This window comes from Mesoplodon bidens (genome assembly GCF_964165515.1).
Source record: "Mesoplodon bidens genome assembly, chromosome: 3".
Classification (NCBI taxonomy): Eukaryota; Metazoa; Chordata; class Mammalia; order Artiodactyla; family Ziphiidae; genus Mesoplodon; species Mesoplodon bidens.
In genome coordinates, this window is record NC_138178.1 from 176,216,214 (window position 1) to 176,242,363 (window position 26,150).

Below are 26,150 nucleotides of genomic sequence, written 5' to 3' on the forward strand. Positions count from 1 at the left end.
GGGAGAGTGTTTATTCATTCAACATTGGAAAATCCTTACTGAGTATCTGCTGTGTGCCAGGCACCCTTCTTAGTCTGGGGATAAATGGGTATGGAGCTAGCGAGGATGCCTGCCTTAGCGGGTGTGTGTTTAGGGCAGGCAGGTGGGTGGAGCCTGAGCAGATTCCTGAGGGAGGATGGGAGGGGCGGCAGAAGCACTGCCTGTACGAAGGGTCAAGGAGCACAGGCCAGGTGCTGGGGGGCAGGGGCGCTGGGGGCGGCCCATCCTGTGGGCCCTGCTCAGGGGCTGCTTTATGCCAGTGCCATCAAGAGTCACGAGCGGCCGTGACCCGGGGGAGTCAGTTCTGCTGCTGCGTGATGGGGGCGAGGGCAGCTGCGCAGGGAGGCCGGCGGGGGCTCCTGGGTGATTCAGGTGAGAGCAGGGCCTCACACCAGGCCGGGGTGGTGGGGGCACTTTGAAGGCAGAGCCAACGGGCGTGTTGGCTCCGGGGTGTGAGAGAGAGGATCCCTCGGAGACGGTGGCCTGAGCACTTGGCCAGGCCGGGCTGCCGGCTACTGGTGTCGAGAAGGCTGGCGGAGGAGCCGCGGCTGATCTCGGGAAGCAGGTTGGGCCGCAGCTGTGCAGGCGGGGGCCGTTAGCCGTTAGACGGTGTTCAAAGCTCTGGGACGGAGGAGCTCACCTGGGGAGTGAGTGTCACTAGGGAACGGGGAGGCCTCGCATTCCGGGGCACTCCATTGCTTACGTGTCAGGGAGAGCCGTGTCGGAGCTGCTGATCAGCCCCGAGAGGTGGACTGAGCCGGACCTTTGGCTCTGGCAACGTGGCGGTCGCGCGTGCCCGCCCTCGTGGGGTACAGGCCGTGGCATTGGAGGGGCTGAGGGAGGGCGAGTGGGCAGTGAGTGTAGGCAGGACTCTTTCTGTGTAGATGGGAGTGCAGAACTAGGGGGTGCCTGGAGGGGACCGCGCGGGCTGACGAGAGGTTGGATGGAGCGTGTGGCGGCATGTTGGGTGGCTGCTGTGGGCGAGTGGGGAAGCCGGGCTCAGGGACAGGCGCAGGGAGTGCCGGGAGACAAGGTCATCCTCTCCTGACCCAGTCTGCGAACCTCCTCAGGCTGGACAGAACAGCGTGTATGTTTCTCCCAGAAAATCTCAAAGTCCCCAGCCATCCCCCGATGTGTATTCCGTCTCGGTTCTCCTCTGTGTGTATGTTGGCGCCCTCCCTGTGCCTGTCGCCGTGTCCTGCGGTCCAGTCGGGAGGACCGTCCTGGGTCGACAGCGCCTGCTTGTTGCAGTCCGGGCCGGGTGTGGGGTGTGGAGCCTGCGCCCCCGCCAGAGCCACATCGTGCCCGTCTGGTGGCCTTTGGGCATTTGGCTGTGGAGACGATTGTCCCGCCTGTGGCTCGTTCTGCCGTTTCAGGCTCTCTGTCTGTGCTCAGCATTATTATACATAAGTTAGAAAACACCACTTGCTGGTTAGAATTTGATCACTGGCAGCACTTCTTTCATATTAATGTGGCTCATAAAGGGAATTAAGGTGTCTTTTAAAGTCATCAGTGGCTTTTCTAGAAATCATCTCCACCAAAATTAAGAAACTAAGTTAATGGGTTTATGATTTTAGAATCCTGCAGTGCTTAGACCTTAAAAGTTGGAGTTTTTTGGGCTTCCCTGGTGACGCAGTGGTTGAGAGTCCGCCTGCCGATGCAGGGGGCACGGGTTCGTGCCCTGGTCTGGGAGGATCCCACATGTTGTGGAGCGGCTGGGCCCGTGAGCCATGGCCGCTGAGCCTGCGCGTCCGGAGCCTGTGCTCTGCAACGGGAGAGGCCACAGCAGTGAGAGGCCTGTGTACCGCAAAAAAAAAAAAAAAAAAAAAAAAAAAAAAAGTTGGAGTTTTTGTGTCTGATTCAGAATGACAACAGCAAGTGCTGCAGAATCACCCTGCAGGCAGGTGGTGGCCGAGTCTGGGGTGGAGGACAGTTTGCACCCGGCTGTAGCTAGTTATCCCCAACTTAACTGCCTTCTCCCAACCAGCTCCCGACACATTTCAGCAGCTCCTCAGAGGCAGCCCCACGCCAGGCCCCTGCTCAGCCTATCCTTCCCTGGAGTGCCCGCTCCCCTTTCTCAATCTGGTCATTGTCCACTCAGTGACCGAGGTGTAGCCTTTGATGCCCAGGTCAAAACGTGTCCCCTTTGTCTGTAGTCCTCGAGCAGCCCTCTGAGCCTCAGAGATGGCACCTTGCAGATGTACATCTGCTGCAGGGCGTTCTAAGACAGGGCCGAGACCTTCCTTTTCTGCATCCTTCACGTTGCCTGCAGCGCATAGTCTCTTGCATGGTTCAGGAGCTCACTAAATGTTTGTTAAAATGAACGCTTTAGTCACCTAAGGTGAAGTGAGAGGAGATTTTTTTTTTTAAATAAATAAATAAATAAATATTTATTTATTTATTTATTTATGGCTGTGTTGGCTTCTGCACGCGTGCGTTCTCTAGTTGCGGCAAGCGGGGGCTACTCTTCGTTGCGGTGCGCGGGCTTCTCATTGCAGTGGCTTCTCTTGTTGTAGAGTGCGGGCTCTAGGGCGCAGGCTCAGTAGCTGTGGCGCACGGGCTTAGTTGCTCCGCGGCATGTGGGATCTTTCCAGACCAGAGCTCGAACCTGTGTCCCCTGCATTGGCAGGTGGATTCTTTACCACTGCGCCACCAGGGAAGTCCGACAAGAGATATTTAAGAGGACTTATTAGTAGAAGGAAAATAGATTTGAAAATTGGATCACCAAATAGAAATTGATTTGACAGGAAAGGCAGGAGGAAGAGGTTATAGGCTACCGTGCCAGAGCTCCTTTGGGTGTCTCTATTTAGAGAAGCTTTGCAGAACAGATCACTAAAGAAAATAATCAGAACAGGATGCTGATTACGGAGCTGTCCATGAACAGTCTACAGTGTTCAGTTAGTCTAACGATCTCCATTCTTGTTTAGTCTAATAATTTTCAATCCAAAGCTGAATTCGATATTCAGTGTCCTCCTTGGACCCTGTCTGGAAGGATTTAGTTACTGAGGTGCCAAAGGGGTGTAGTGAGACGCTGAAGTGCAGGGAAACACCCAGATAACTTTATCTGCATGCCTTTGTGAGATGGGCCCTGTGGATGCCTCCCTGGGGGTCGGGCGTGCTGTGTGTGCAGTGAGGGTGAGGAGAGGGCTCAGCACCCACAGGAGACACAATGGTAACGGGGGAATTAGAGGCAGTTGAGCGTTTGTGGGGACTTACAGTGTCACAAGCATTGCTTTCTTGTGTCTTCATAGATTGTCATTCAATCCTCACATCAACCTTTGAGATGGGAATTATTATCCCTGGTTTACAGACTAGGAAACTGAGATCCATACCACGTAGCTATTAAATGTCAGAGCTGGAAATTGAGACCAGGTGTCGACCTAAAGCCAGTCCTCTTTCTACTGTTCAAAATCAGAGAAATACTTTGGAGAGAGAATCAGCAGGACTTAGGGTTAAACTGAAACTCTTCTTTAAATCAATCAGTTTGTTTATTTATTTATTTATTTATTTATGGCTGCATTGGGTCTTCGTTGCTGTGTGGGCTTTCTCTAGTTGCAGTGAGCGGGGGCTACTCTTCGTTGCGGTGCGTGGGTTTCTCATTGTTGTGGCTTCTCTTGTTGCAGAGCACTGGCTCTAGAGCACAGGCTCAGTAGTTGTGGCACACGGACTCAGTAGTTGTGGCACACGGGCTCAGTAGTTGTGTCTCATGGGCTCTAGAGTGCAGGCTCAGTAGTTGTGGCACATGGGCTTAGTTGCTCCACCGCGTGTGGGATCTTCCTGGGCCAGGGCTCGAACCCATGTCCCCTGCATTGGCAGGCGGATTCTTAACCATTGCGCCGCCAGGGAAGCCCCCAAACTGAAACTCTTAATATTTGAATTCTGGTGGACGTCTGAGATGTGGCAAAGATGTGGAGCAATGAGAACTCATAGATTGCTGATGAGAGTATAGGCTGGTGTAAACACATTGGAAGAAGTTTGAAGTTGTCTTCCAAACTTGAATCTGCTTTTACTCAACAGCCCAGCAGTTACCCAACAATCCAGCAGTTCCACTTCTGAAGTATCCTTGACAAACTCTTAGCCTGTGTCCTCGGAGGTTATTTGCAGAAATGAGCACTATTCAAAGCGAAGAAGTGGAAATAATTCAAATACCCTTCAACAAGAGGGGGAATAAATTGTGGAATGCTTTATAGCAGTGGAAATGAATAAGCTACAGCTTTTTTTTTAATCAACAAGGATAAATCTTAGACATATTATGTTAAGTTAAAAGCAGTTGCAAAAGGATGCGAATAGCATCGTACTATTATTTTTATACAAATGGAAGGCAAACAATACTAAATTATGTAGTGTTTAGGAGTACATAGGTATGTGGTTAAACTATGGATAAACGCAAGGGAATAATGAACACAAAATTCAGGGCTCACAGGGCTTCCCTGGTGGCACAGTGGTTGAGAGTCCGCCTGCCGAGGCAGGGGACACGGGTTCGTGCCCCGATCCGGGAAGATCCCACATGCCGCGGAGCGGCTGGGCCCGTGAGCCATGGCCGCTGAGCCTGCGCGTCCGGAGCCTGTGCTCTGCAACGGGAGAAGCCACAGCAGTGAGAGGCCCGCGTACTGCAAAAAAAAAAAAAAAATGTAGGGCTCACACATGGGGAACGGAGTGGGCAGGGACTCTTGGAGCCAGAGAGCATCAGCGATGTGACTACCGATTTATTTCCAAAGTTGAGGGATGGGTTCCTGGGTGTATATTTCATTATTAGGCTTCAAAGCACATATATTCTTTTGTTTGTGTTAGATATTTCATGATATTAAAAATAGAAGAAAAAAAATAACCCAAGCCGGAGGATCAGAATGGAGACTGGTCCCTCTGACGGGTTAAGGGAAATTCTGAAAGTGCTGCCCCAGTTCTGGACATAAAGCTCATTCACTGGGATGTTGGGATGAGCACAGCAGTCAGATGTTAGAAGGAACAGAATTTCAGAGCAGGGAGAGGATGGTCAGGCCTGGGTCTGCCACTTCTGCCTCCATTTCCTCTTCTCTGAAATGGGAGTCGTGATACTTCCCTCACGGGGCTGTGTTGAGGATTAAAGGAGAGTGGAGATAAAGCACTGTGTGCAGGGTAGAGGCATAGAGTTGGTGGGTTGGGATGAGCCACGCTCCAGGTGGAGCCGGGGAGCTGAGCGGGAACCACGGCCAGTACAGTGGTAGCAGTTGGACTGACCATTGCTGCCGCAGGATTTGCATGGGGTTACGCTTTGCAAGCCATGAAGCATATGGAACCTCAAGTAAAACAAGTTGTTCAAAGTTTACCGAAATCTGCCTTCAGTGGTGGCTATTACAGAGGTGGGTTTGAACCCAAAATGACAAAACGGGAAGCATCATTAATACTAGGTGTAACCCCTACTGCCAATAAGGGAAACATAAGAGGTGCTCATTGTCGAATTATGCTTTTAAATCACCCAGACACGGGAGGATCTCCTTATATAGCAGCCAAAATCAATGAAGATTTACTAGAAGGCCAAGCTAAAAAATGAAGTAAATATGTGATAAATGTTACGTTCTTACTCATTTATGTATATGAGTACCAGCTTTTTATAATAAAACGCCTCAAAGCTACACATTTTAAAAATTAGCATAAGCTAAATGAAAGCCTTGGTATAAATTTGAGGATTTAAAATCGGATTATAGAATATTTGTAGGTTAATACTCAGCAATTATGGTAAATGCATGCCATTTGAAGTGTTGTTCATTACCCATTTGTCAAATAATTTGGTACCTATTTCAAGACAAAGTGAACAAGGTAGTCTCTCCCTGAAGGAATCCCCAATCTGATGGGAGACTGATAAAGTGATAATTAAAGTACAGTGTGATAAATATGATAGAATTAGCACAGGTTGTTATCGTAGGGGCTCATCTCATCGGGGCAGGAGGCTGTTCAAGGCACAGAGGACTCCCCCAGTCACTTAGAACCTTGAACTTAAAAGTGAATTTAGCCACAACTTAACCTCAGAAACTGATCTAGGTATGTATTTATCACTGTGTCAGTGATAAATCTAAATTGTTTCAGATTTCATACATTAAAAACTATAACAGCAGGATTTTAAAAAAAGAAAAAAGCACTGTGTGCAGTAACTGGAACGTGTGCTCAGCGGGGTGCACACTTCTGAGGATGCTGTAGGGAGTGCAAGACAGAGACCGGGTCCTCTGTGGCCTCAGGGTTGGCCAGGCAGTTCAGTTAACTAAAAAATACACTGTAGAAAAGGGTTCGAAAAAGAATCGATCTTGTTTTGGCTTAGTCCAGAAACTCTTGTTAGAGTTAATATCGGGGGTTGACAGCTAGCACTTTAAATCAGTCCATTCTCTTTCTTTCTTTCCTCCTTTTTTTTCTTGTAATTTCAGCACTGGGAAATTTGGTGCTTGTTTTATACCAGGACTTTGTAAGCAAAGTGATCTAACCTTGTACGCATCACGGCCTGGGCTCCGGCTGTGGAAGGCTGACATCCATGGGACCGTTCAGGCCACGTTTATCTTAAAAGATGTCTTTGCTGGAGGAGTCAAGCCTTTCGAGCTTTACCCGCGCCTGGAATCCTCTGACAGGGGAAGTTGCAGCTCACCCGAGAAACACCTGGGGCTTGTTTCATGTTTCTTTCAAGAAGGCTGGGTGTTGAGTTGGAATGAATATAGTATTTACCTTCTAGACACCGTCAACCAGGTAAGTAAAGTGATTGTACCACATCTTTGGTGTCTAGAGGCAAGAGAATGTTTATGGACTATTCTGCTTCATTTCTCAGATGATAGAAGGAGCGGGGTTGATTCTGATGCTTTGCTTTTTCCATTGGGCCAGTCAAGGAATCCAAGTGAAGGTTTGGTTGTTTTTATAGATTTTAAAAAATATTTGGTTTAAATATTCATAGTTCTGTCCCCTGCTAAGAAAGTATGCGTGTTTTTTATTTAAGCACAAAATTAAACTTGTTCTTTGTAATTTCTTTGGATCACGTGTTTTCTGCCTACCAAATTACTGTGAGCGTATTAAATGAAAACTCAAACATGACGGAAACAGTAAGATAGGGACTCATTCCCCAAGGCCTCCGCAGGGCAACGCTGAGTTGGGCAGGGGGCTCTTTCTCTAGCTTTCTTTCCACCCTGTTCTTTTACCCTTATTTCTCCTACCCAAATGGAGCCACATTGTTTTGCCGTTTTTTTCCCCACTTTACTTAATGATGTATTTGGACAACTTTCCAGTGTTATTTTTTTTCCCGCATTATTAAATCATGGTAGAAAACAATTTCTGTTTAAATCAGGATGGTAAGAGGTTATTGCCAACAGAGGTGGAATTAGGAATTAAAAAAAAAACAACTGTGTAGTTTCAGTTTTTTCTTAAGAGCAGAGCTTTTGCTGTTCTGTACGTCACCTCCTCACCCCACCCCCCACCCCCATCCTACTCACGTTCTTCCTTCTTGAAGTCAGCAGGCCTCTAACAGACGCCCTTTTCTTTATAAGCAGAGCTTCACTGTAGAAATCAAAGGGTTTTCTTAGTTGTGTGAACAGAAAATGAAATTCGTCTGCAAGACTTCTTCTTTTTTTTTTTTTGGTAGTACGCGGGCCTCTCACTGTTGTGGCCTCTCCCGTTGCGGAGCACAGGCTCCGGACGCGCAGGCCCAGCGGCCATGGCTCACGGGCCCAGCCGCTCCGCGGCATGTGGGATCCTCCCGGACCGGGGCACGAACCCGTGTCCCCTGCATCGGCAGGCGGACTCTCAACCACTGTGCCACCAGGGAGGCCCCTGCAAGACTTCTTAATGATTGTTATCAGCCATGCCTGGTACTACTGGTTTAGTAGAAAGAAAAACTGACGTTTTTCTTCTTCCTGGGAGCACACATTCCAGCCCAGGAGAGACGTGCCAGGTGGGGGTTTGTGTAAAGTGCTGTGAGCTCTGAAGAGTCCTGGGCATTGCTGAGGAGGGTGAGCTTGTCAGGGACGCTTCCTAAGGAGGTGGCCTCTGAATCAAGTTGGAACTCTCCCAGTGAGCAAGGGTCAGGAAAAGAATTCAAGCAGAGCGTGTGACGTTGTGGAGGAACAGGGCTGGGGTTTGGACAGGCCAGTTGATGCACCTGAAGCCAGACGAGGGCGATTAGGGAGCGGGGAGCAAGGCGGGGACCGGTTCAGAGGGTGGCTGAGAGGCGGGGAGAGACGGCTCGCTCAGTCCCATAAATTTCCTGGCAGGGGGTACGACTCAGTCACACATCCATCAGATATTACCTAACTTTGGATTGAATTACCCTAAGTTTCAGAAGTCATGATAACGAAGAGCACTTGTTGGACTTACTTGGATTCCTACACATGCTTGTACGATTTGAACTGTTACTATTGCCTGGTTTTGTGATTTTTGTATTTTTATTTTTTGGACAGGCCACAATTGCTGGTTTGGAAGGATCAGGTGATATCGTGTCTGTTTCCTGCACAGAAGATGAAATATTTTTCTTAAAGGGAGACAGGAACATTATAAGGATTTCAAGCAGGCCTGAAGGACTAGCATCAATAGGTTTGTATTTGTTGTAAAATGTTATAAAATGTATTTGTTACAAAATTTGTTATACAATGTGTGTAATTACAGTTTGTAATGTATAAAACGTACCATTTTTTGCTTGTTAAATGATTGTAGCTTTTTCGAAACACGGAGGTGTTCAGAGGGTTTCCTTTGATTCTGAAAAGACGGTTTGTGTTACTTTTCTTGAAGGTTACCTGCTTTCAGGCCTACATCAGCCAGGGTCTCACATTTGGTGGCGTTGCTTCTGTGGGTCTGGAGGTCAGGGAGGTTGGGTGAGTAGGAAGGAGAACTCGGCGCCCACCTGACTGATCTCTGTCCGACACTCTGAGACAGCCTGTGGGGTTGATGCATAAGATTTTAGAACATTTCAGTCTGTCACCTGGGACAGGTTTTTTTACCTTTAACATAGTTCTTCCTCGTAGTATTGATTATTCTCTGTGCTTCTGACTTTTCTTGGTAATTCATATTTAAGCCCAAATTCTAACGCGCACAGAACCTTGCTCTGTGTGGTCGTGCACGCACACGGCCATGGCACTTTACGTATTTGTTCCTGGTGGTCGCAGCAACAGCTGTGTGGCCCCTGCCCCACGGCCCCTCCCCGCCTTGTCATCACTGAGTTGTGCTCACCGTCTTCCAGAGACTCTGCTCAGCACTTAACATTCACGATCTCGTCCAGTCCTCCGAACAGCCCCGTGCGGGAGGGCCCAATGCCCGAGGTGAGGGCAGTGCCCACAGATGCCAGCGCCTCGTGGGGCCTCTGAAGTTCACCCGGCAGTTGCACAGGCGTCCTGCCCCCGCCTTTCCCTAACCAGGCCGCCTTCCTCCCTGGGGCTGGAGTGGCCTTGGCCCTTCTTTGCTCGCTGTGCCCCTGTCCTGACACTGCTGCCGGGGTCTCCCCGACAAGGCCTGCCCTCCTCGGGTACTGCCCTCTGCACCTCTCCCGCTCATCATTCAAGGCTCGGTCGGTATCGCCGCGCTTTTGATAACTTCTTCCAGTCGCCTTAGTTGAGTCAGTCTCTCCTCACCGTGTTCCTGGGGCCCTTTTCCTGCTGCTCCTTGACTGCAGAGTCATTGACTTACCACTTACCTTACGAAAGAATAGATTTTTGATTGCAAGGCTCTCGTGACTCACCTTGTGGCCCTAACGCAGCACATGGTTTGAAGAAGGCCCTAGCACGTTAGTCAGTGGTGTCCTCCTTTGACAGATTAGAAAACTGAGGATTGGGGTAGTGCGTGACAAGCCCCAAGTCACCGTCCAGATTTCCGCTTCAGCCGCTGTCTCCCCTGCCTCGCCAGGTTAGTCAGGAGGGCCCGCCCTGTGCCATGGCTGTGGGCACGCCACCGCTTCCCTTGGGTCTCTTGGCCACAGGGCCATCCTCGGTGTTTCTCCTCTGACCAGCGTCAGCTAATGTCTGAGTGACCGCAAGAGAGGCAGCGGGGATCCTGGGCAGGAAGTGGGGCTCCCTCCCTCCAGCACGGGAGGGAGCGGCCTGCCTGGGACACAGCTATAGCATTTGTCTTTTAAACGTTAGAATACGAGGTTTGGCTGCTGGGAGAATATAAAAAACAGCCTCACTTTAGCCAGATATTTAGCCTCAAAAAGACGAAAATGAAGTACTAGCTGTCTCTGTCCTGAATTTATAATCTGCCAAGAGATGGCAGGAAGAGAGTGAATTACCTCTTAAGTCACAGAGCACAAGTTGGGGCAAACATCATTCCAGGGCCATAACTTTCATAGAAAGGGACTGAGCTCTACTCTTGAGCCTGTGAGCTGGGGGCCTTAACAGTGTCACCAAGGGGCAGTGCCACTTACAGGGGAGAAGTGACCAGGAGCCACGAGGCCAGTAGACTTCCTGCAGGCATGAAGATGCTCTGTAACTGCGCTGCCCACACGTGGCTGCCGAGTACTTGAAATGTGCTGAGCGCAACTGAGGAACTGGATTTTAAGTTTTGTTTCATGTCAATGAATCTGAATTTAAGTAGCTACATGGCTGGTGGCTACTGTACTGGACGGTGCAGCTCCAGACCAAGATCTGCCTGTGTAACCTTGTGTGACCTTCTGCAAGTCACTTCCCTGCCCTGCTCGTCCCCACTGTGCGCTCCGGAGCCTGCAGGCTGCCCTTGTGGCCCCCGGTCGAGGCAGGAATGCCCGCCCGTCTGGGTAAGGACCGTGTCTCCATGCCTAGAACGCGTCTGGCACGCAGTAGGTACTCGGTAACAAAAGGATGGCTGGATGGATCAAAATGGGCCCCAGTCCTGTGCTGAGGGTCCTGTGGCTGGAACCTCCTGGCGTCGTGTTGAGAGGATGACGTGTCAATGGAGGTGGGGGCAGAGCGCCAGGACCCACCACCCCACAGCCAGTCCTGCTCTGCGCTCTCTCCTCTTCACACACGACTCCTTTAATGAACTCCTCTGTTTTGAGTTTGCGCTAGTGAAAAATTACCTTTCCCTCCTTCACCTTTGAGAATTTTTATTATAGGTACATGTGTGTTTTTCAAAGGCCCCTGGAGTAGTTGTTTTTTGGCTGCACCACGGGCCCCGGCAGTGAAAGCACCAAGTCCTAACCACCGCACCACCAGGGAATTCCCTCTAAGCCCTTTTTTCTTCCTTATTATTATTTTTTTTCTAAGCCCTTTTTTAATAGGCATCTCACCTTTATATATTTGTGAGTTGAAGTGAGAAATGCTCTACCTTATGATAGTTGCTTACTTTGAGTTATTTACAAAAGACAGCTGCTGTGAGTTATTTTACTGATTTTGATACATGAACTTCCTGGAGAACAAAAACCATGTGTTGGAACCTGTTGTACAATCCTTTTAGTTTCGCTGGTTTCTCTGAATTTAGCAGGCTGGTATTTAGGGCTGGCAAACCTTAATAAGAGTACTCCATCTTTCCCTCCAGTAACCATGGTAAAACTGACTCTTCTTTCTCAGCGCGGGACGGTCTGGAGACGTCAGGATGCCCAGAGCAAGTCCATGGGCAGCGTGCGGAGAAGCCGCCGGGGGCCACGCCTTCTGAGACGAGGCTCAGAGGCTCTTCCGTGGCCAGCGAGCCCAGAAGCAGGAGCAGCTCGCTCAACTCCACCGACAGCGGCTCCGGGCCGCAGGCGGCTCCCGAGCTGGGCAGGAGTGGCCAGCTCACCTCGAAGAGGTTCAGTGTGATCAGCTCGGAGGACTTCGACCAAGAGCTCATTGTGAAGCCCCTCAAAGTGAAAAAGAAGAAGAGGAAGAAGAAGACAGGTACCATCCACGGCAGAGCACACACGACCTCCTTTCGCCCCCGTGGGGCCTTTTACCAAACTCTGGGAAGGCTGCTGCTTGCTGAGTGAGCACTGCCCGTTCGCTGGAAAGCACAGCAAGCGAATGTCTTTCCTCCTCGAAGGAGTTTTACTGTGAAATATTTATACGTTATACGCACACATAAAGCATTAAACTATAATGTAACATACCACCCTGCTTAACAGGTCTGGGTGTTACACTTTTCAATATTTAAGTAAAAATTTCAGTTTATTCATATATATCTTTTATTAGACCAGAGATTCTATAAACCTGGAAGGAAGGTCATGGAAATCTTTAGATGGATCAATTTATGTTCAGTGTAGGGTATGTCATCAGATACGGGCTTTTTTTTCTCTCTTTTTTTTTTAGGCCGCACTGCATGGCTTGCAGGATCGTAGTTCCCCAACCAGGAATTGAACCTGGGCCCTTGGCAGTGGAAGCATGGAGTTCTAACCACTGGACTGCCAGGGAATTCCCAGATATGGGATTTAACACTGAGTTTTAAAAAATTTTTTACTCCTTGGTGCCTGTTGAGCCTCTCTAGCTAAAGATCACTGCGATATTGAAGGAAAATGTTACCAGATCCCTTAGCATTTTAATAATTAAAAGAAATTGGTCTGTGATCCATTTGTTCCTTTGTTTTTCTTAGTTAACATTTCTTGAAGGAGGCCTCAGAGCCCATCAGTGTGTACAATATTTGCATCCATTTAAAACATCCCTGCATTGGGATAATTTGTACTTACGAGATTTATTCTTCACCAATTAGATATCCTTCTTTTAAAATGCTTTTATCTTAAGCCCAAATTTTGTTTTTTAGTTAGTGTCTTACTAGATTCGTACCTAATCTTAAACGTTCTTCTTTTAAACAGAAGGTGGAAGCGGGACTACTTGCCCCAGTTCCCTTGAATCGACTCCCTGCTGGGAGTGTCCTGGTGATAGCCCCCAGTCCTCGAACACGGACCTGCTGTCCACGACCTCGAGTTTGGGTAGCATCGTGGATCAGTCCAGCACAGGGTCTCCTGACCAGGAGTGCAGTCTCAGTGGTGAGGCCAACAGTGTCCTGCCAGAATATAGCGACCCCGAAACGTTTAGTGTCTTGGAGGCGCCCCTCCCCGCCCCTGACTCACTGAATGAAGAAGGTGACGGAAGAACCGAAATCCCGCTATGTGACGGCGCAGGCGAGACGCAGCCGCCTGGCGGGGTGTTGAGTTCACCCTGGCATCCGAGGGAGGACGCGGAAGGGAGTGATGACGTCACGGAGCTCGAAGAGGAGCCCTGCCCCGTGGGCGGTGGGCCAGGGAGCACACAGTCACCCTGCCGAGAGCGGGGCAGCTCAGCGGAGGTCCGGGAGGCGGGGGGCACGGAGCCTGCTGAGCCCCAGAGCACTTTTCCGGAAGCCCCCCTCCCGGGCTCCCCCCCGGTGCCTTCCAGCCTCAGCTGGGCGCCCAGTGCTGAGCAGTGGCTTCCAGGGACCAGAGCTGAGGAGCCCAGTGAAGAGCAGGGTTTCCGGAGGCACCTGGGGGCCCCAGGCCACCTCGGCTCGAGTCCGCGGCACGCTGCTGCTGACGATGACACAGGCCAGAAAGCAGTGGCTGCTTCCGAATGTGACTTGGGGAGTGCAGGAGGACGACGGCCTCGCAGGGTCTCTGCCTCGGTGGCCAGCGCCCGTGAGCAGCCCTCTCGGGACCAGGCGTTGACGTCCAGTGACGAGGAGGACATCTATGCCCACGGGCTGCCCTCTTCGTCCTCGGAGACGAGCGTGACAGAGCTGGCAGGGAGCCGCTCCCTGCAGGACCTGCGCCCGCCGGGCACAGACGAGCCCGGGCTGCTGAAGTCAGAGGAGGTATATGCGCTCCTTTCTTAAGGGAAATCATTGGCAAACTGATTATATTTTTCTGTTTATGCAAAGAAATTATATTCCTACTGTAAAACCCATATGCCAGAGGTGTTTGCAAGTCTGGCTTTGGGGGATTTCCAGCGCAGGGACCTAGAATGGCTTGGACTCCTGCTGACCTGTCACCCCTGCTCAGTTACCCACTTTACCAACAAAAGCAGCCTCTCCTTGTTGATTCCGGCGGGGCCGGCCCAGCACGGGCAGCTAGTGCTAGTCATCCCAGAGGACGGCTGGATTGGCCTGGGGGCCGCTCCCAGAAACCAGTGGCGAGAGGCCCGTCCACTTGTGGAGGGGAAGGCGCTGCCCCTCAGACGCGCATCTCGAGGAGCCGTGTCTCCCTGACCTCCAGACAGCGGCGCCAGGGCTCCCCTGCAGGCTGTGCAGAAACCAGGTTTCGAGTGTCTAGTTTCCTGGGTCGGGTTCTACCTAGCCTATGCAATTAAGAGACGATTATTAGCTATTCTTGGTCATTTTATATAAAAAAGTGGCTTTTAAAAAGTGCTTGTTTTCCTTAGCAAGTAATTATTATTTAGATGTATTTGGTTTCAAAACTAACTGTGTATTGTAACCCTTCCTGCTAAGTGGATGTGAGGTGTGGATTATGCTTGTGAACTTACAGCCACGTGTGCTTTCCCCAGATGTGCCTCTGGATTCTCTCCATCCTAATGATGTGTGGCATTGGGGCAGCTCTCACCATGTGCCAGGTGCCACGCTAAGCACTTTACAAGTTTAACTCATATACTTCTCTAAAAACAAAACCCACGAACTAGGTACTCCCGTTTCACAGGAGGACATGGAGACTCAGACAGTTAAGTGGCTTCTCACCAGGTCGCATGGCAGGTGGGGCCAGGGCCGTCTCTCCCAAACCTCTGTGCTGTCTGTCCTACCTCGAAAGTGAAATGTCCTGCTTATTTGTTTTAAGACAGAATGCCCTTTCACTCAGTCTTCCGCACATTCACCCTTTCGTGAGTGCCTTCGGCTGCCAGACTGTGTCGGGCACTGGGGAAACTGCAGTGCCCATGACAGGCAGTCGTGGACCTCAAGAGTCCTGGACGTGTGTGCAGATCCTCCCAGTTGAGTGGAACTGGGCGATGGTGATGAGCAAAGTGCAGGCGGGGCGCGGCGCCCACAAACCATGGCAGGGGCCAAGCAGCTGAGGCCGAGGGCGTGGGCAGTTGGCATTCTAGACCAGAACTTTAGAAAAGTCCTAGGTGAGAGGGCACCTGGTACTTTGAGGACCTCCCCCAGCCTTCACCACTCCCCCGCTTGTCCCCCTCCAGAGAGCTGGAAAGCCACCTTTTGTTGCGTTGGGGGTGGGTAAGGCGTGTCCTGGTGAGCCAGGGCCAGATCGAGACGGGTTGGGTGCCATACTCTGCGAAGCAGTGAACGTCCATGTGTGGGTGATTGTGCAAATACATGGGTTTCTTTTGCAGTTTTGGAAAGCTGTTAAAGTACACACTTCATTTAGCTTTGATTTTTAAAAGAACCCTAACATCTAAACCTTAGTCTACAAGATTCAGTCAGGCAGTGTCTTGGCTAGATTTCCATCAGCCACATGATGTGCCACGTGTCCGATGATCGGATCAGCGCTTAAAAAAATATGGTGAAAAAAACAAAGATAGTGGTAATGCCATTTCTCCTAACACATCTGTAATGATTAGCTGTGCAAAAAATCAATTTGCATACAAGTGGGAAGTGAGGTATCCCTGTAGAATAAAACCAGATCCTTTGAATGTAAGCATTAGGTGAGGGAAGAGGCTGTAGTATCTGTGACAGGGTGTTATCCAGGAACGTTATGGGGTCTTTGTGGGGGACAGCTGCTCCCACTTCACTGTGTTTCTCTTAGAGCTGGTCCAGAGATAGAGGGCCGACTTGAGTGATTGCACACTTTTCTTATTGACGACAGTACGACACATGCAGCTGTGTCCTCTGCCGCAGAACTCAGCAGGCTCTGTCCTTGTTAGTTTGCAGAAAGCTGGATGGGTTACTCCGGGCCGGGCTACGGCATTCTCAGCTTGGCGGTCTCCGAGAAGTACATTTGGTGCCTGGACTACAAAGGCGGCCTGTTCTGCAGCGCGTTGCCGGGCGCTGGGCTGCGCTGGCAGAAGTTTGAAGATGCCGTCCAGCAGGTGGCAGTCTCGCCCTCAGGTTCGCCTCCCAGCTCCCTACTTCTTGCCCCAGGTGTAGACGCCCGAGCACACAGGGACCAGTCCATTCAGCGGACTTGCCTTTTCCCTGCAGGTTTGAGGGGTTTTCTCCAAAGAACGCGGGTTGCTGCATTTGACATCAACTGAAAATAGCGTAATTGAGTTCAGTTTTTGGTTTTTTATTAATTGCAGTGGTAACGCATGAACATGTGTTGTAAGTTATACAAATAGCTTGCATTTTTGAGGTTGTTTTTTAAAAATATTAACATACAAATGCCTGATAAAAATAAATCTGTTTCTGTTTCTTAGTGTTGTTGTTTTAAAACTTATTTGTTTATTTATTTTTGGCTACATTGGGTCTTCGTTGTGGTGCGTGGGCTTCTTGCGGTGGCTTCTCTTGTTGGGGAGCACAGGCTCTAGGTGCACCGGCCTCAGTAGTTGTGGCACGTGGGCTCAGTAGTTGTGGCTCCTGCGCCCTAGAGCACAGGCTTAGTAGTTGTGGCGCACAGGCTTAGTTGCTCCGCGGCATGTGGGATCTTCCCGGGCCAGGGCTCGAACCCGTGTCCCCTGCACTGGCAGGTGGATTCTGAACCACTGCACCACCAGGGAAGTCCCTTAGTGTTGCTTTAAAGCAACTGAACTAATGAAGATGGGCCCGTGGTTGTGTTGGATAAGTTTGGATTGTTTGGTTTCTTTCTTAGAAATTATTCTGTAATGAGCTATATATATGCTTTGGGTGAATAATCTACTCCCTGACTGTGAAAAGAAAATGCCTTCCTTCCTTCATGCCATGATCAGGCCATTTTCAGTGAGCTGGAGCAGACGCTTCCTGGATGAGGTTCCACCCCCTCATCTGTACAGAATAATTTGCTTGTTTGTCACAATGTTGGCCGCTTTACCTATTTGGGGGATGGCGAGTGGAACAGAAGTGTGTATGTGTATCGTAGCTGGTTTACTGTTAGGACGTTGGAATGCAAGGCAGACAACACTGAGCCTGTGACCTCTCCTCGCCCTCTGTGCTTTGAGATGGATTTCCTCTAACTCTCCTGGTCTTTGTCACTATGTAAAACACCAGTTTGTTCAGGGTTGGTTTGTTCTCTTTACCTCTTTGAAAAATATTTTTCCTTAGAGACTAAGATAATAGCCTGTCCCATTAGCTGGCTTTATATAATTATGGGTTTTAATTCTTTTCCTCTCATTTACCTTTGGGTGCATCTCCCCAGCCATTTATCAACTTTGTTTTTTTCCTGATTATATGAATTAACTGTGTGTTTCCAAACCGTTCAGTCTCGCGCTGCTCTAGCAGGAGCTCTGTCTCCACCAGGGTTGGTGCTCTGGCTGAGCGGTCCTGCAGGGCCCCGTCCAGCGTGGGCACCCCGGGGGCCGCGGGCTTGGCCGCCGCCTCGCTTCCCACGCCTCCCTCGGCACCTCGCGCCAGAGCCTCTAGTCCAGCCCTCCGTGCTCTTGGTGACTCTGGGGGTTTCTTAGCCGCCACCTGCCTCTCCATAGACGGCCCTGCTGTCTGCCCGTCCCCTTCCCTCCCCTTCTTCTGTGTATCGCAGCCCCTTTCTGAGTGAAAACAGGGACAGCCCAGCTCAAGTGCTTCCTTTCCGTCTGCACCTTCTCCGTTTGGCTGGTCCAGAATTGACGCACTCCCTTTGAATCCCTGTAGGACTTTCAGACTTTCTCAGGACACTAACTGTGCCTCCTGAAGGTCGTTCTGGGTCCTCACCTGGCACACCCAGCAGTGCTAGTGCTGCCTCTCTTCCGTGCGATGAGTGCCTCTGATACGCCAGCTCTGTGTGCTGTGTCCTTGATACAGTCTCACCTGCAGCCTCTTCCTAGCAGCCTGTACGGGGCAGATGATCCCATTTCACAGATGAGGAAGTGAGGCTTGGAGACACTGAGTGACGTGACGCCCAAGCCACACGGTGGGGGTGGGGCGGTGGCAGGGGTTCAGACCTCGGCACCGCAGGCTCTGTCCCCATTTGGGGTAGAAGCAAAAGCGGGGGGGGTGTTGTAGAAATTTCTCTTCCCCACAGCACCCAGAATGGACTTTTGGGGGTGAAAATTCTTAGTATTTATTGGATAGTGAATATAATTTTTACTTCCACAGGAGCCCTTCTCTGGAAGATTGAACAGAAATCTAACCGAGCCTTTGCTTGTGGAAAAGTGACCATCAAGGGGAAGCGTCACTGGTACGAAGCTCTGCCCCAGGCGGTGTTTGTGGCCTTGAGCGATGACACGGCCTGGATCATCAGGACAAATGGGGACCTGTACCTACAGACAGGTAGCTGCAGGCGGCGCCCCAGCACCCGTGGGATCTGGTGTGACTGCGCTTTGGTAGCGACGTGCTTAGAGACAGTGACCAAGAAGCTAGAAGTCAATTTAAATGAAAACACTTCTGGAAAGAGAGTATTTGCCGTTGGAATCTATTAGCAGTTTTCTGCTACTGACTCACATTCAACCCAGGACAAATTTAGGGCAGGAATTAATAGAATTATTTAGCGAGGCACAGAAACAGAATCTTATTCTCCTTACGGCTCGCCATTGCGTATCCCTTATCCTGCAATATCAGATCTGAAGAGGAAAGGATAACGGAGAAATGGCCTTAAAATCATTGTTCCCTTTAACTTATGGCTGGATTTTTCAGCCAGGTCAAAGCCCTGCTGCTATACGCTTATTTACACGTGGGTCAGGAAAAAACAATGAGAAATAATTTGCTCTAAATAGCAGTTTATCTCATCCTAGGAAACTGCCCTGAGCGGGGGGACCTTTAGCAGCTGGAAGAGACACAGTGGGACTTGTTTTTTAAAAATAAACTGTAATGAGAGTCAGTGTTTACGTACTGTCAGCAGAATGAGATATGGGTTTCCAAAAGCAATGTGATTCACCAGTACCTGGAAACGATTACGGGGCAGGAGCTCTTTTTCGGATGTCAAGAGGCCGTATTAGATTTATGTAAATATCAATCTTTTAACCATTTAATATTGCTGATTCCAAGAAAAGGTTTTTTCTTTTTTTAATAGATTTTATTTATTTATTTATTTATTTATTGGCTGCATTGGGTCTTCATTGATGTGCGCAGGTTTTCTCTGGTTGCGGTGAGTGGGGTCTACTCTTGGTTGGGATGTGAGGGCTTCTCATTGTTGCAGAGCACGGGCTCTAGGCGTGAGGCTTCAGTAGTTGTGGCATATGGGCTTCAGTAGTTGTGGCTCATGGGCTCTAGGACGCAGGCTCAGTAGTTGCGGCGCACGGGCTTAGTTGTTCCATGGCATGTGGGATCTTCCCCTACCAGGGCTCAAACCCGTGTCCCCTGTGTTGGCAGGTGGATTCTTAACCACTGCACCACCAGGGGAGCCCCCCAAGAGAAGGTTTTAATCTCTGTTATGAACTGTCAGCCAGGGACGATTCTCTGAGATTTTTTTTTAACATCTTTTATGAGAGTATAATTGCTTTACAATGGTGTGTTAATTTCTACTTTATAACAAAGTGAATCAACTACACATATACATACGTCCCCATATCTCCTCCCTCTTGCGTCTCCCTATCCCACTCCTATAGGTGGTCACCAAGCACTGAGCTGATCTCCCTGTGCTATGCGGCTGCTTCCCACTAGCTACCTGTTTTACATTTGGTCGTGTATATATGTCCATGCCACTCTCTCACTTCGTCCCAGCTTATGCTTCCCCCTCCCCGTGTCCTCAGGTCCATTCTCTACGTCTGCGTCTTTATTCCTGTCTTGCCCCTAGGTTCTTCAGAACCTTTTTTTTTTTTTTTTTTTAGATTCCATATATATGTGTTAGCATACGGTATTTGTTTTTCTCCTTCTGACTTCACTCTGTATGACAGACTCTAGGTCCATCCACCTTACTACAGATAACTCAGTTTTTTTTATTTTTATGGCTGAATAATATTCCATTGTATATATGTGCCACATCTTCTTTATCCATTCATCTGTTGATGGACACTTAGGTTGCTTCCATGTCCTGGCTATTGTAAATAGAGCTGCAGTGAACATTTTGGTACATGACTTTTTTTCAATTATGGTTTTCTCAGGGTATATGCCCAGTAGTGGGATTGGTGGGTCGTATGGTAGTTCTATTTGTAGTTTTTGAAGGAACCTCCATACTGTTCTCCATAGTGGCTGTACCAATTTACATTCCCACCAACAGTGCAAGAGTGTTCCCTTTTCTCCACACCCTCTCCAGCATTTACTGTTTGTAGATTTTTTGATGATGGCCATTCTGACTGGTGTGAGGTGATACCTCATTGTAGTTTTGATTTGCATTTCTCTAATGATTAATGATGTTGAGCATCCTTTCATGTGTTTGTTGGCCATCTGTATATCTTCTTTGGAGAAATGTCTATTTAGGTCTTCTGCCCATTTTTGGATTGGGTTGTTTGTTTTTTTGGTATTGAGCTGCATGGGCTGCTTGTAGATTTTGGAGATTAATCCTTTGTCAGTTGCTTCGTTTGCAAATATTCGATTCTCTGAGATTGAAAGCCCTTGAACATCTGGCTCGCTCTCAGATGTGGGAGAGCCGGCATCCTAGCAGCTCCTGCTTGAGCCCAGAGGGCAGCCTGGCCGGCTCTGGGCCACATGCTGGCCCTGGTCTCTCCAGCCTTGTTCCTATGTCTCCCTTGAAAGTGAAAAATAGCTGGAAAAGCATACGCATGTCCAACTTCCAGTGGCATCTGAGTTTCGTTCCTGCTGGGGAAACAGGGTGCTTCTGGCCTGGGGGTGAGGAGGGCCTTAGGAGTCACCTGGGCAGTGGTTGCAGACAAGCTCAGACCACCCAGAGCTCCTGGGTTAGAGTCTCCAGGGTTGTCCTGAGGATTTGCAGCGTAAGAAGTCCAGGAGGTGATTCCTACCTAGCTGAGTTTGAGGAAATGCAGCCCAATGACTGTGATACCGTAGGGTGCTGTTGTGATCAGGCAGGAAGCATGCTGAGTTCCGAGACCTGACTGCAGGCTGAGGCTGCGGAATAATACGGGGCTTTAGGTAACAGCTGTTGTGCCAGCTCCCTTGGGAGTGACCTTGAAGCTCGTTAGACAGAGGTTGCAAAGAGGCGGGGGAAGAGCCCTGGATGGGGAGTCGGGGACCCTGAGCTCTGGCCCTCACCTTCCATCTAGGAAATTCGGGGTTTTCATTTTAGTAGTGGAAACCCCACGTACCACATACAAAGCAGGGAGAGGGGAACCACCCTGTTGGAGGTGCCCTGCAGAGGATGCCTGGAGCCCTCAGATCCCTGTGGGTCCAGTGGCAGCTGAGGCTCCGAGGGGCGTGGCCACAGAAGACGTCCCTTGGTACTGGCTCCTCTCGGCCTGGGCCCTCCTGGCTCCGGAGCTGGCTGCTCTTCCGTACTGGGCTTTCACGTTCTTTTGGAACATTTTTAGCTACTCTGGGACACCAGAGGATTCGGAATTGTTATTCCTCCAGTTTTCAAAGAGCGTCTGAAAACAGTTCAGGTGGATATTATATTTAAGCACAATCTAAGTATTTTATGTTGACTAGACCTTAAAAAGAGAAAGTACTTATTATGGATATATTAAGGGTATAGCAAAATACCAAAAAAGAAAAATAAGCAAACGGAATGAAAATGAGGTGTGAAGTCCTGATTGTGTGTCTTTGGGGGCTTCCTGTCCTTCTCCCCGGCAGGTCTCAGTGTGGATCGCCCCTGTGCCAGAGCCGTAAAGGTTGACTGTCCATACCCACTGTCCCAGGTCGCAGCCCGAAACAGCGTGGTGTGGGCGCTGACGGAGCAGAGGGTCCTCCTGTACCGGGAGGGTGTAAGCAGCTTCTGTCCCGAGGGGGAGCACTGGAAGTGTGACATCGTCAGGTATCGGGGAGGAGCACACCCATTTGCAGCGTCCTGTTTGTCCCACTGTCTGTTCTTTGTCAACTTGACTCTTCTTAAGCGACCCATGTGAGCCTCTCCTGGGCAGAGCTGGTTCCCTGAAGGTTTTCAAGGTCGTGGTGTTCCCTGGGATTGCCAGAGCCCATTTCAGCAGCCTGACCTTGGAGACACTCTGTGCCTCCTTCTGACTGGCAGACTGGACATTGGGTCAGAGCTCAGTTTTAAAACTGTTACTGCCCTCACGTGTAATCTCAGGCCCCACACGGTCACGAGTCTCTCATGATGGTCTTTCTAGAGAACTGCCCAGGGCCAGACAGTTTCTGTTCAGAGTCTCAGATGACTTAGGGCCAAATAGTTGTCTTTATTATCCTCCTAGTCGGTTGACATTAATCTGAATTGCAGTTTACTGGGTTACTTCCCACCAGTCAACGTTTTAATTAAAGAATCACTGTCAGGTCATCTTGCTGGTGTGAAATCATCAGTAGTCTTCAGAAAAATCAGATCAGGATATGCTCGGTTTGAATCGAGCAACCCAGTAAACTTGAGGGAACACCGGTTGTGAGCGCTGAGTGAATGTGACCCTGCCCTGCCCTCGACAAGCTCCCCATCTGGGGCAACCAACGCCAGTTAGTGTAGATGGTCCTGAGCCGGAGACGGACGCACAGCGCCGAGGACGCCTCGGCTCCCCCTGCAGAGGTCAGGCAGGCACCGCGCGGAGTGGACCCTTAGCTCAGCCTCGAAGCTGGCAGGGACGTCACCGGCTGGGTGGGAGGAGGGCATTGCCCGCGGAGTGAGCAGCGTCTGCCAGGCTGCAGCTGCCCAACGCAGCCTGGCACGCTGCGGAGTTTCTGTTCACTTAATTGGTGAAGGCAGGGGTTGGGCCGCTCGGGGCCTGGAATCCCTCACGCGCCTGCTCTCTTCTTCCCTGGGTTAGTTTCCCTTAAGAGCTCCCCCTACTGTCCTGGGCCTTCAGGGACTCTTTCGGACACCCCCTCGCTTCGGAACAGTATGTGTCGCACAGTCGTTTAACTTGAAACTCGAGCTTCCTTCCTCGGATCTTGTCTCTTGTCCCCCACTGAGCCCCCCAGGATGCTTGATGCCGGCATCCTAGACACACTGGGGGCCATGAATGCAGGTGCTGACTCCACGCTCTCTTCCTCGTTTCCAGTGAAAGGCAGGCTTTGGAACCTGTCTGTATCACTCTCGGCGACCAACAGACCCTGTGGGCCCTGGACATCCGAGGACACCTGTGGTTCAGAACTGGCGTCGTTTCCAAGAAGCCCCAAGGGGATGACGACCACTGGTGGCAAGTAGGTGTTGAGCTCCCGGGCCACGTGCCTGGGCGCCTCCCTGAGTTGGGGGCTCTGCTCTCCCTCTTACGGCCCCTCTCTTTTCCCTAAAGAGATCGGGGGCTTGGAGTAAATAAACAGTGTTCGCTTTTACTATTGGATGAGTTAGACTTTGCTGTATTTGAGCACACGAGAAATATCAGGGCACAACAAGGCTCTACTGTATTCCATATCCTATGATAAACCGTAATGGAAAAGAATATTAAAAGAAAAAGAATGTATACATATGTATACCTGAATCACTTTGCTGTACAGCAGTAACTAACACAACATTGTAAATTAGCTATACTTCAATTTAAAAAAAAAGAATTATCAGGGATTTCATCACAGGAGGTAACTTGTGAAGCTCTCTTTGCTTAAATATGTAGGCTTTGTTTATTTATTTTTTAATTTTGGTGTTATTTAGAAATTTGTCATTATATGCCAAATAAATCCAGTGATAGCCATTTGAAGACCTAGATAATAATAATGATTAATTCTGGAGGAATGTACTAAGAAGAAAAGAGATTAGACAATAGATGTGAAAAACCCAACCCACAATTAAAATTCACCATCTCTGCTTGTACGAAAGGCCTCGTAAGTAAATGGTATTTCAACGAAGAAAGGGGAATTTTCCCACATGCCCCCAGAAAAGTAAACACTTTGAGAAATAGTAAGGTAGGGGCTTCCCTGGTGGCACAGTGGTTAAGAATCCACCTGCCAATGCAGGGGACACGGGTTCGAGCCCTGGTCCAGGAAGATCCCACATGCCGCGGAACAACTAAGCCCATGCACCACAACTACTGAGCCTGCACTCTAGAGCCTGCGACCCACAACTACTGAAGCCCGCACGCCTAGAGCCCGTGTTCCACAACAAGAGAAGCCACTGCAGTGAGAAGCCCACGCACCGCAACCAAGAGTAGCCCTTTGCAGCCAGTTAAGCCGACTGTGCTCTTTTCCGCATGGGGGCCCGGTGCGCAATGGCTGCAAACAGCAGCCTCCTCGGTAGTGTATGCAGCCTGTTGCCTGTATGGGTTACCCTAAGGGACCTTGGAGACAGCCCTTTCCAGTGGACATTAATGACTGGCATGCTGTCCCCAATCTAGGCTCCAGACAGGTATGCATGGTGCCTTTGGAAAGCCCCAGGGCACAGTGGCCAGGGTCCACATTGGCCAGCTCTTAGTGTCCATCCACACCAAGCCGCAGAACAAGGAGCATGTGATTGAGGCCCTCCGCAGGGCCAAGTTCAAGTTCCCTGGCCGCCAGAAGATCCACATCTCCAAGAAGTGGGGATTTACTAAGTTTAATGCAGATGAATTTGAAAACATGGTGGCAGAAAAGTGGCTCATCCCATATGGCTGTGGGGTCAAGTACATCCCTAATCGTGGCCCCCTGGACACATGGCGGGCCCTGCACTCCTGAGAGGCTTGGCGCGGCCCCCTCCCTATCCACGCCCACCCATAAACCCTACTTTCTTGTCAAAAAGAAAAAAAAGAGTAACCCTGCTCGCCGCAACTAGAGAAAGCCCACGCACAGCAACGAAGACCCAACGCAGCCGAAAATAAATAAATAAAATAAACAAAAAGAAATTAAAAAAAAAAAAAGAAAGAAGTAGTAAGGTATAATCAAGCTAACTTTTGCCCTTTTGGCACCATTCAGTGTAAATAAATGTAGCGCCCGTGGTCCCCCAGCGTGGCAGGTAAGGGTAAGGCTGTGCTGGCATTGGCGGCTGTGGGGTGCACAGCAGCTCTTCAGTGTTCTGTCTCCATTGATGGGTTCAGGTGTTATTGTCGCCTTAGACTTGCCTCATCGAGGGCAGGTCTTCCAGTGGCCGCTCTCAGGTCTTTCAGATGAGGATGTGGAAAAGCAAGTTGTGTTTGCTCTTTGATGAGTATGTGTGTGTATACACAGTCTCGAATTTAATATGCCAGGGACTATTTGAAAAGTTATACAGTTGATTCAAAATTATCCTCCCTGTATTTGTAACCATATTATATGGTTTTATACACACACACACACACACACACACACACACTCAAGTGTAGTATATGTACTAAATTCTGTCTTAAGTAGCCTAAAGAAAACTAGTTAGCATTTTATCATAATATTCAGACCATTGTCTTCAGAGAAATTTGACAGAATCATCTCTGAGGTGTTTGGAAACAGAGTTATTTTATTTACTGTAAGATTGATTTCTCTGTAGTGCTAGAGCCAGCATTATGTTTGGCTGTTAAACCTTTCTCTTTTTTTTTTGTTAATTTGCATCCTGCTTATCTGCCAATCCTGGGTGCTGGGACTGAGCCTGTCACAGACTTTCTGTGTGGCCTGGCGTCATACACCCCGAGGAAGGGCAGAGCTCCCAGGCCATCACACGGCAGCGTGGCACTGGTCCCCAGGTACCTGCCCAGCGTCCTGTGGGCTCTGATGGGGTCCGCCTCGCCAGGCTGGCACGTGCTCTGCTCTTCAAGGGAAGCAGGGCCTTGGGGCTGACGTGCCGACACCGTTTGCTGAAGCCTCGGTGCAGGCAGGAGCTCACAGTCAGTGCGAGCCCTTTCACAGAAAAGAAGGGCCGCGTCGCACATGTACTACAAGTGCTGGGTTTTATGATAGTTTCCTTTCTGTGTGTTTTATTATACGTTAAGTTCCCTATCCTAAGTGATGTCACTTTCACTCCGCACTTCACTGTGCGTGACCTGGGAGTGTGGCCTGCACGAGGCTGTCCTAGGCGTAGGGCGGTGACGTTCTCTGTAACCCGACCCGGCAGGGCAGAAGTACGTGGAAAGTCTCGCAGAGTCAGAGGCCTTTCTGACAGCCAGAGCTGGCCGGCAAGGGAGAGGGTTCCTTAGAGGGCAGCACCTTGGAGAAAGGTCTGTTGCAGGAACATGAGAGAAGCGTGTCTCGAATCTGAGCCCGGGTGCGTTCTGCACGTCCAGGACAGGCCCTGTCTGTGCTGCTGTTCTGGCCTGATTGTTAACAGTCCCAGTTGGGTCATGAATTGCTTCATCACCCTGCTTACTCTACCTTTTTAAACCCGTATTATGATCCTAAGTATCGTACAC

At 49.8% G+C, this 26,150-nt stretch overlaps 2 protein-coding genes across 5 annotated transcripts in view; both read left to right on the forward strand.

Annotated features, from left to right (window-relative positions):
• Window positions 1-26,150, forward strand: part of TECPR2 (tectonin beta-propeller repeat containing 2) — a 100,472-nt gene that overhangs the window by 31,284 nt on the left and 43,038 nt on the right. For 3 of the 4 annotated variants that reach the window (XM_081227571.1, XM_081227573.1, XM_081227572.1), the window contains 8 exons: window positions 6,435-6,747; window positions 8,445-8,577; window positions 11,517-11,822; window positions 12,731-13,704; window positions 15,720-15,903; window positions 18,019-18,192; window positions 21,565-21,745; window positions 22,932-23,073. In XM_081227571.1, the coding sequence (XP_081083697.1) occupies window positions 6,435-6,747; window positions 8,445-8,577; window positions 11,517-11,822; window positions 12,731-13,704; window positions 15,720-15,903; window positions 18,019-18,192; window positions 21,565-21,745; window positions 22,932-23,073 (2,407 nt within the window). Of the gene's footprint in view, window positions 1-6,434; window positions 6,748-6,779; window positions 6,899-8,444; window positions 8,578-11,516; window positions 11,823-12,730; window positions 13,705-15,719; window positions 15,904-18,018; window positions 18,193-21,564; window positions 21,746-22,931; window positions 23,074-26,150 lie in introns of those variants that run through there. The other variant, XM_081227574.1, reaches the window with a different exon arrangement.
• Window positions 5,033-5,569, forward strand: LOC308614640 (mitochondrial import inner membrane translocase subunit TIM14-like; the record flags this gene model as incomplete). The annotated part of the gene is made up of 1 exon (XM_081229165.1): window positions 5,033-5,569. The coding sequence occupies exon 1, from the start codon at window positions 5,300-5,302 to the stop codon at window positions 5,567-5,569; it is 270 nt and encodes an 89-aa protein (XP_081085291.1). The 5' UTR covers window positions 5,033-5,299.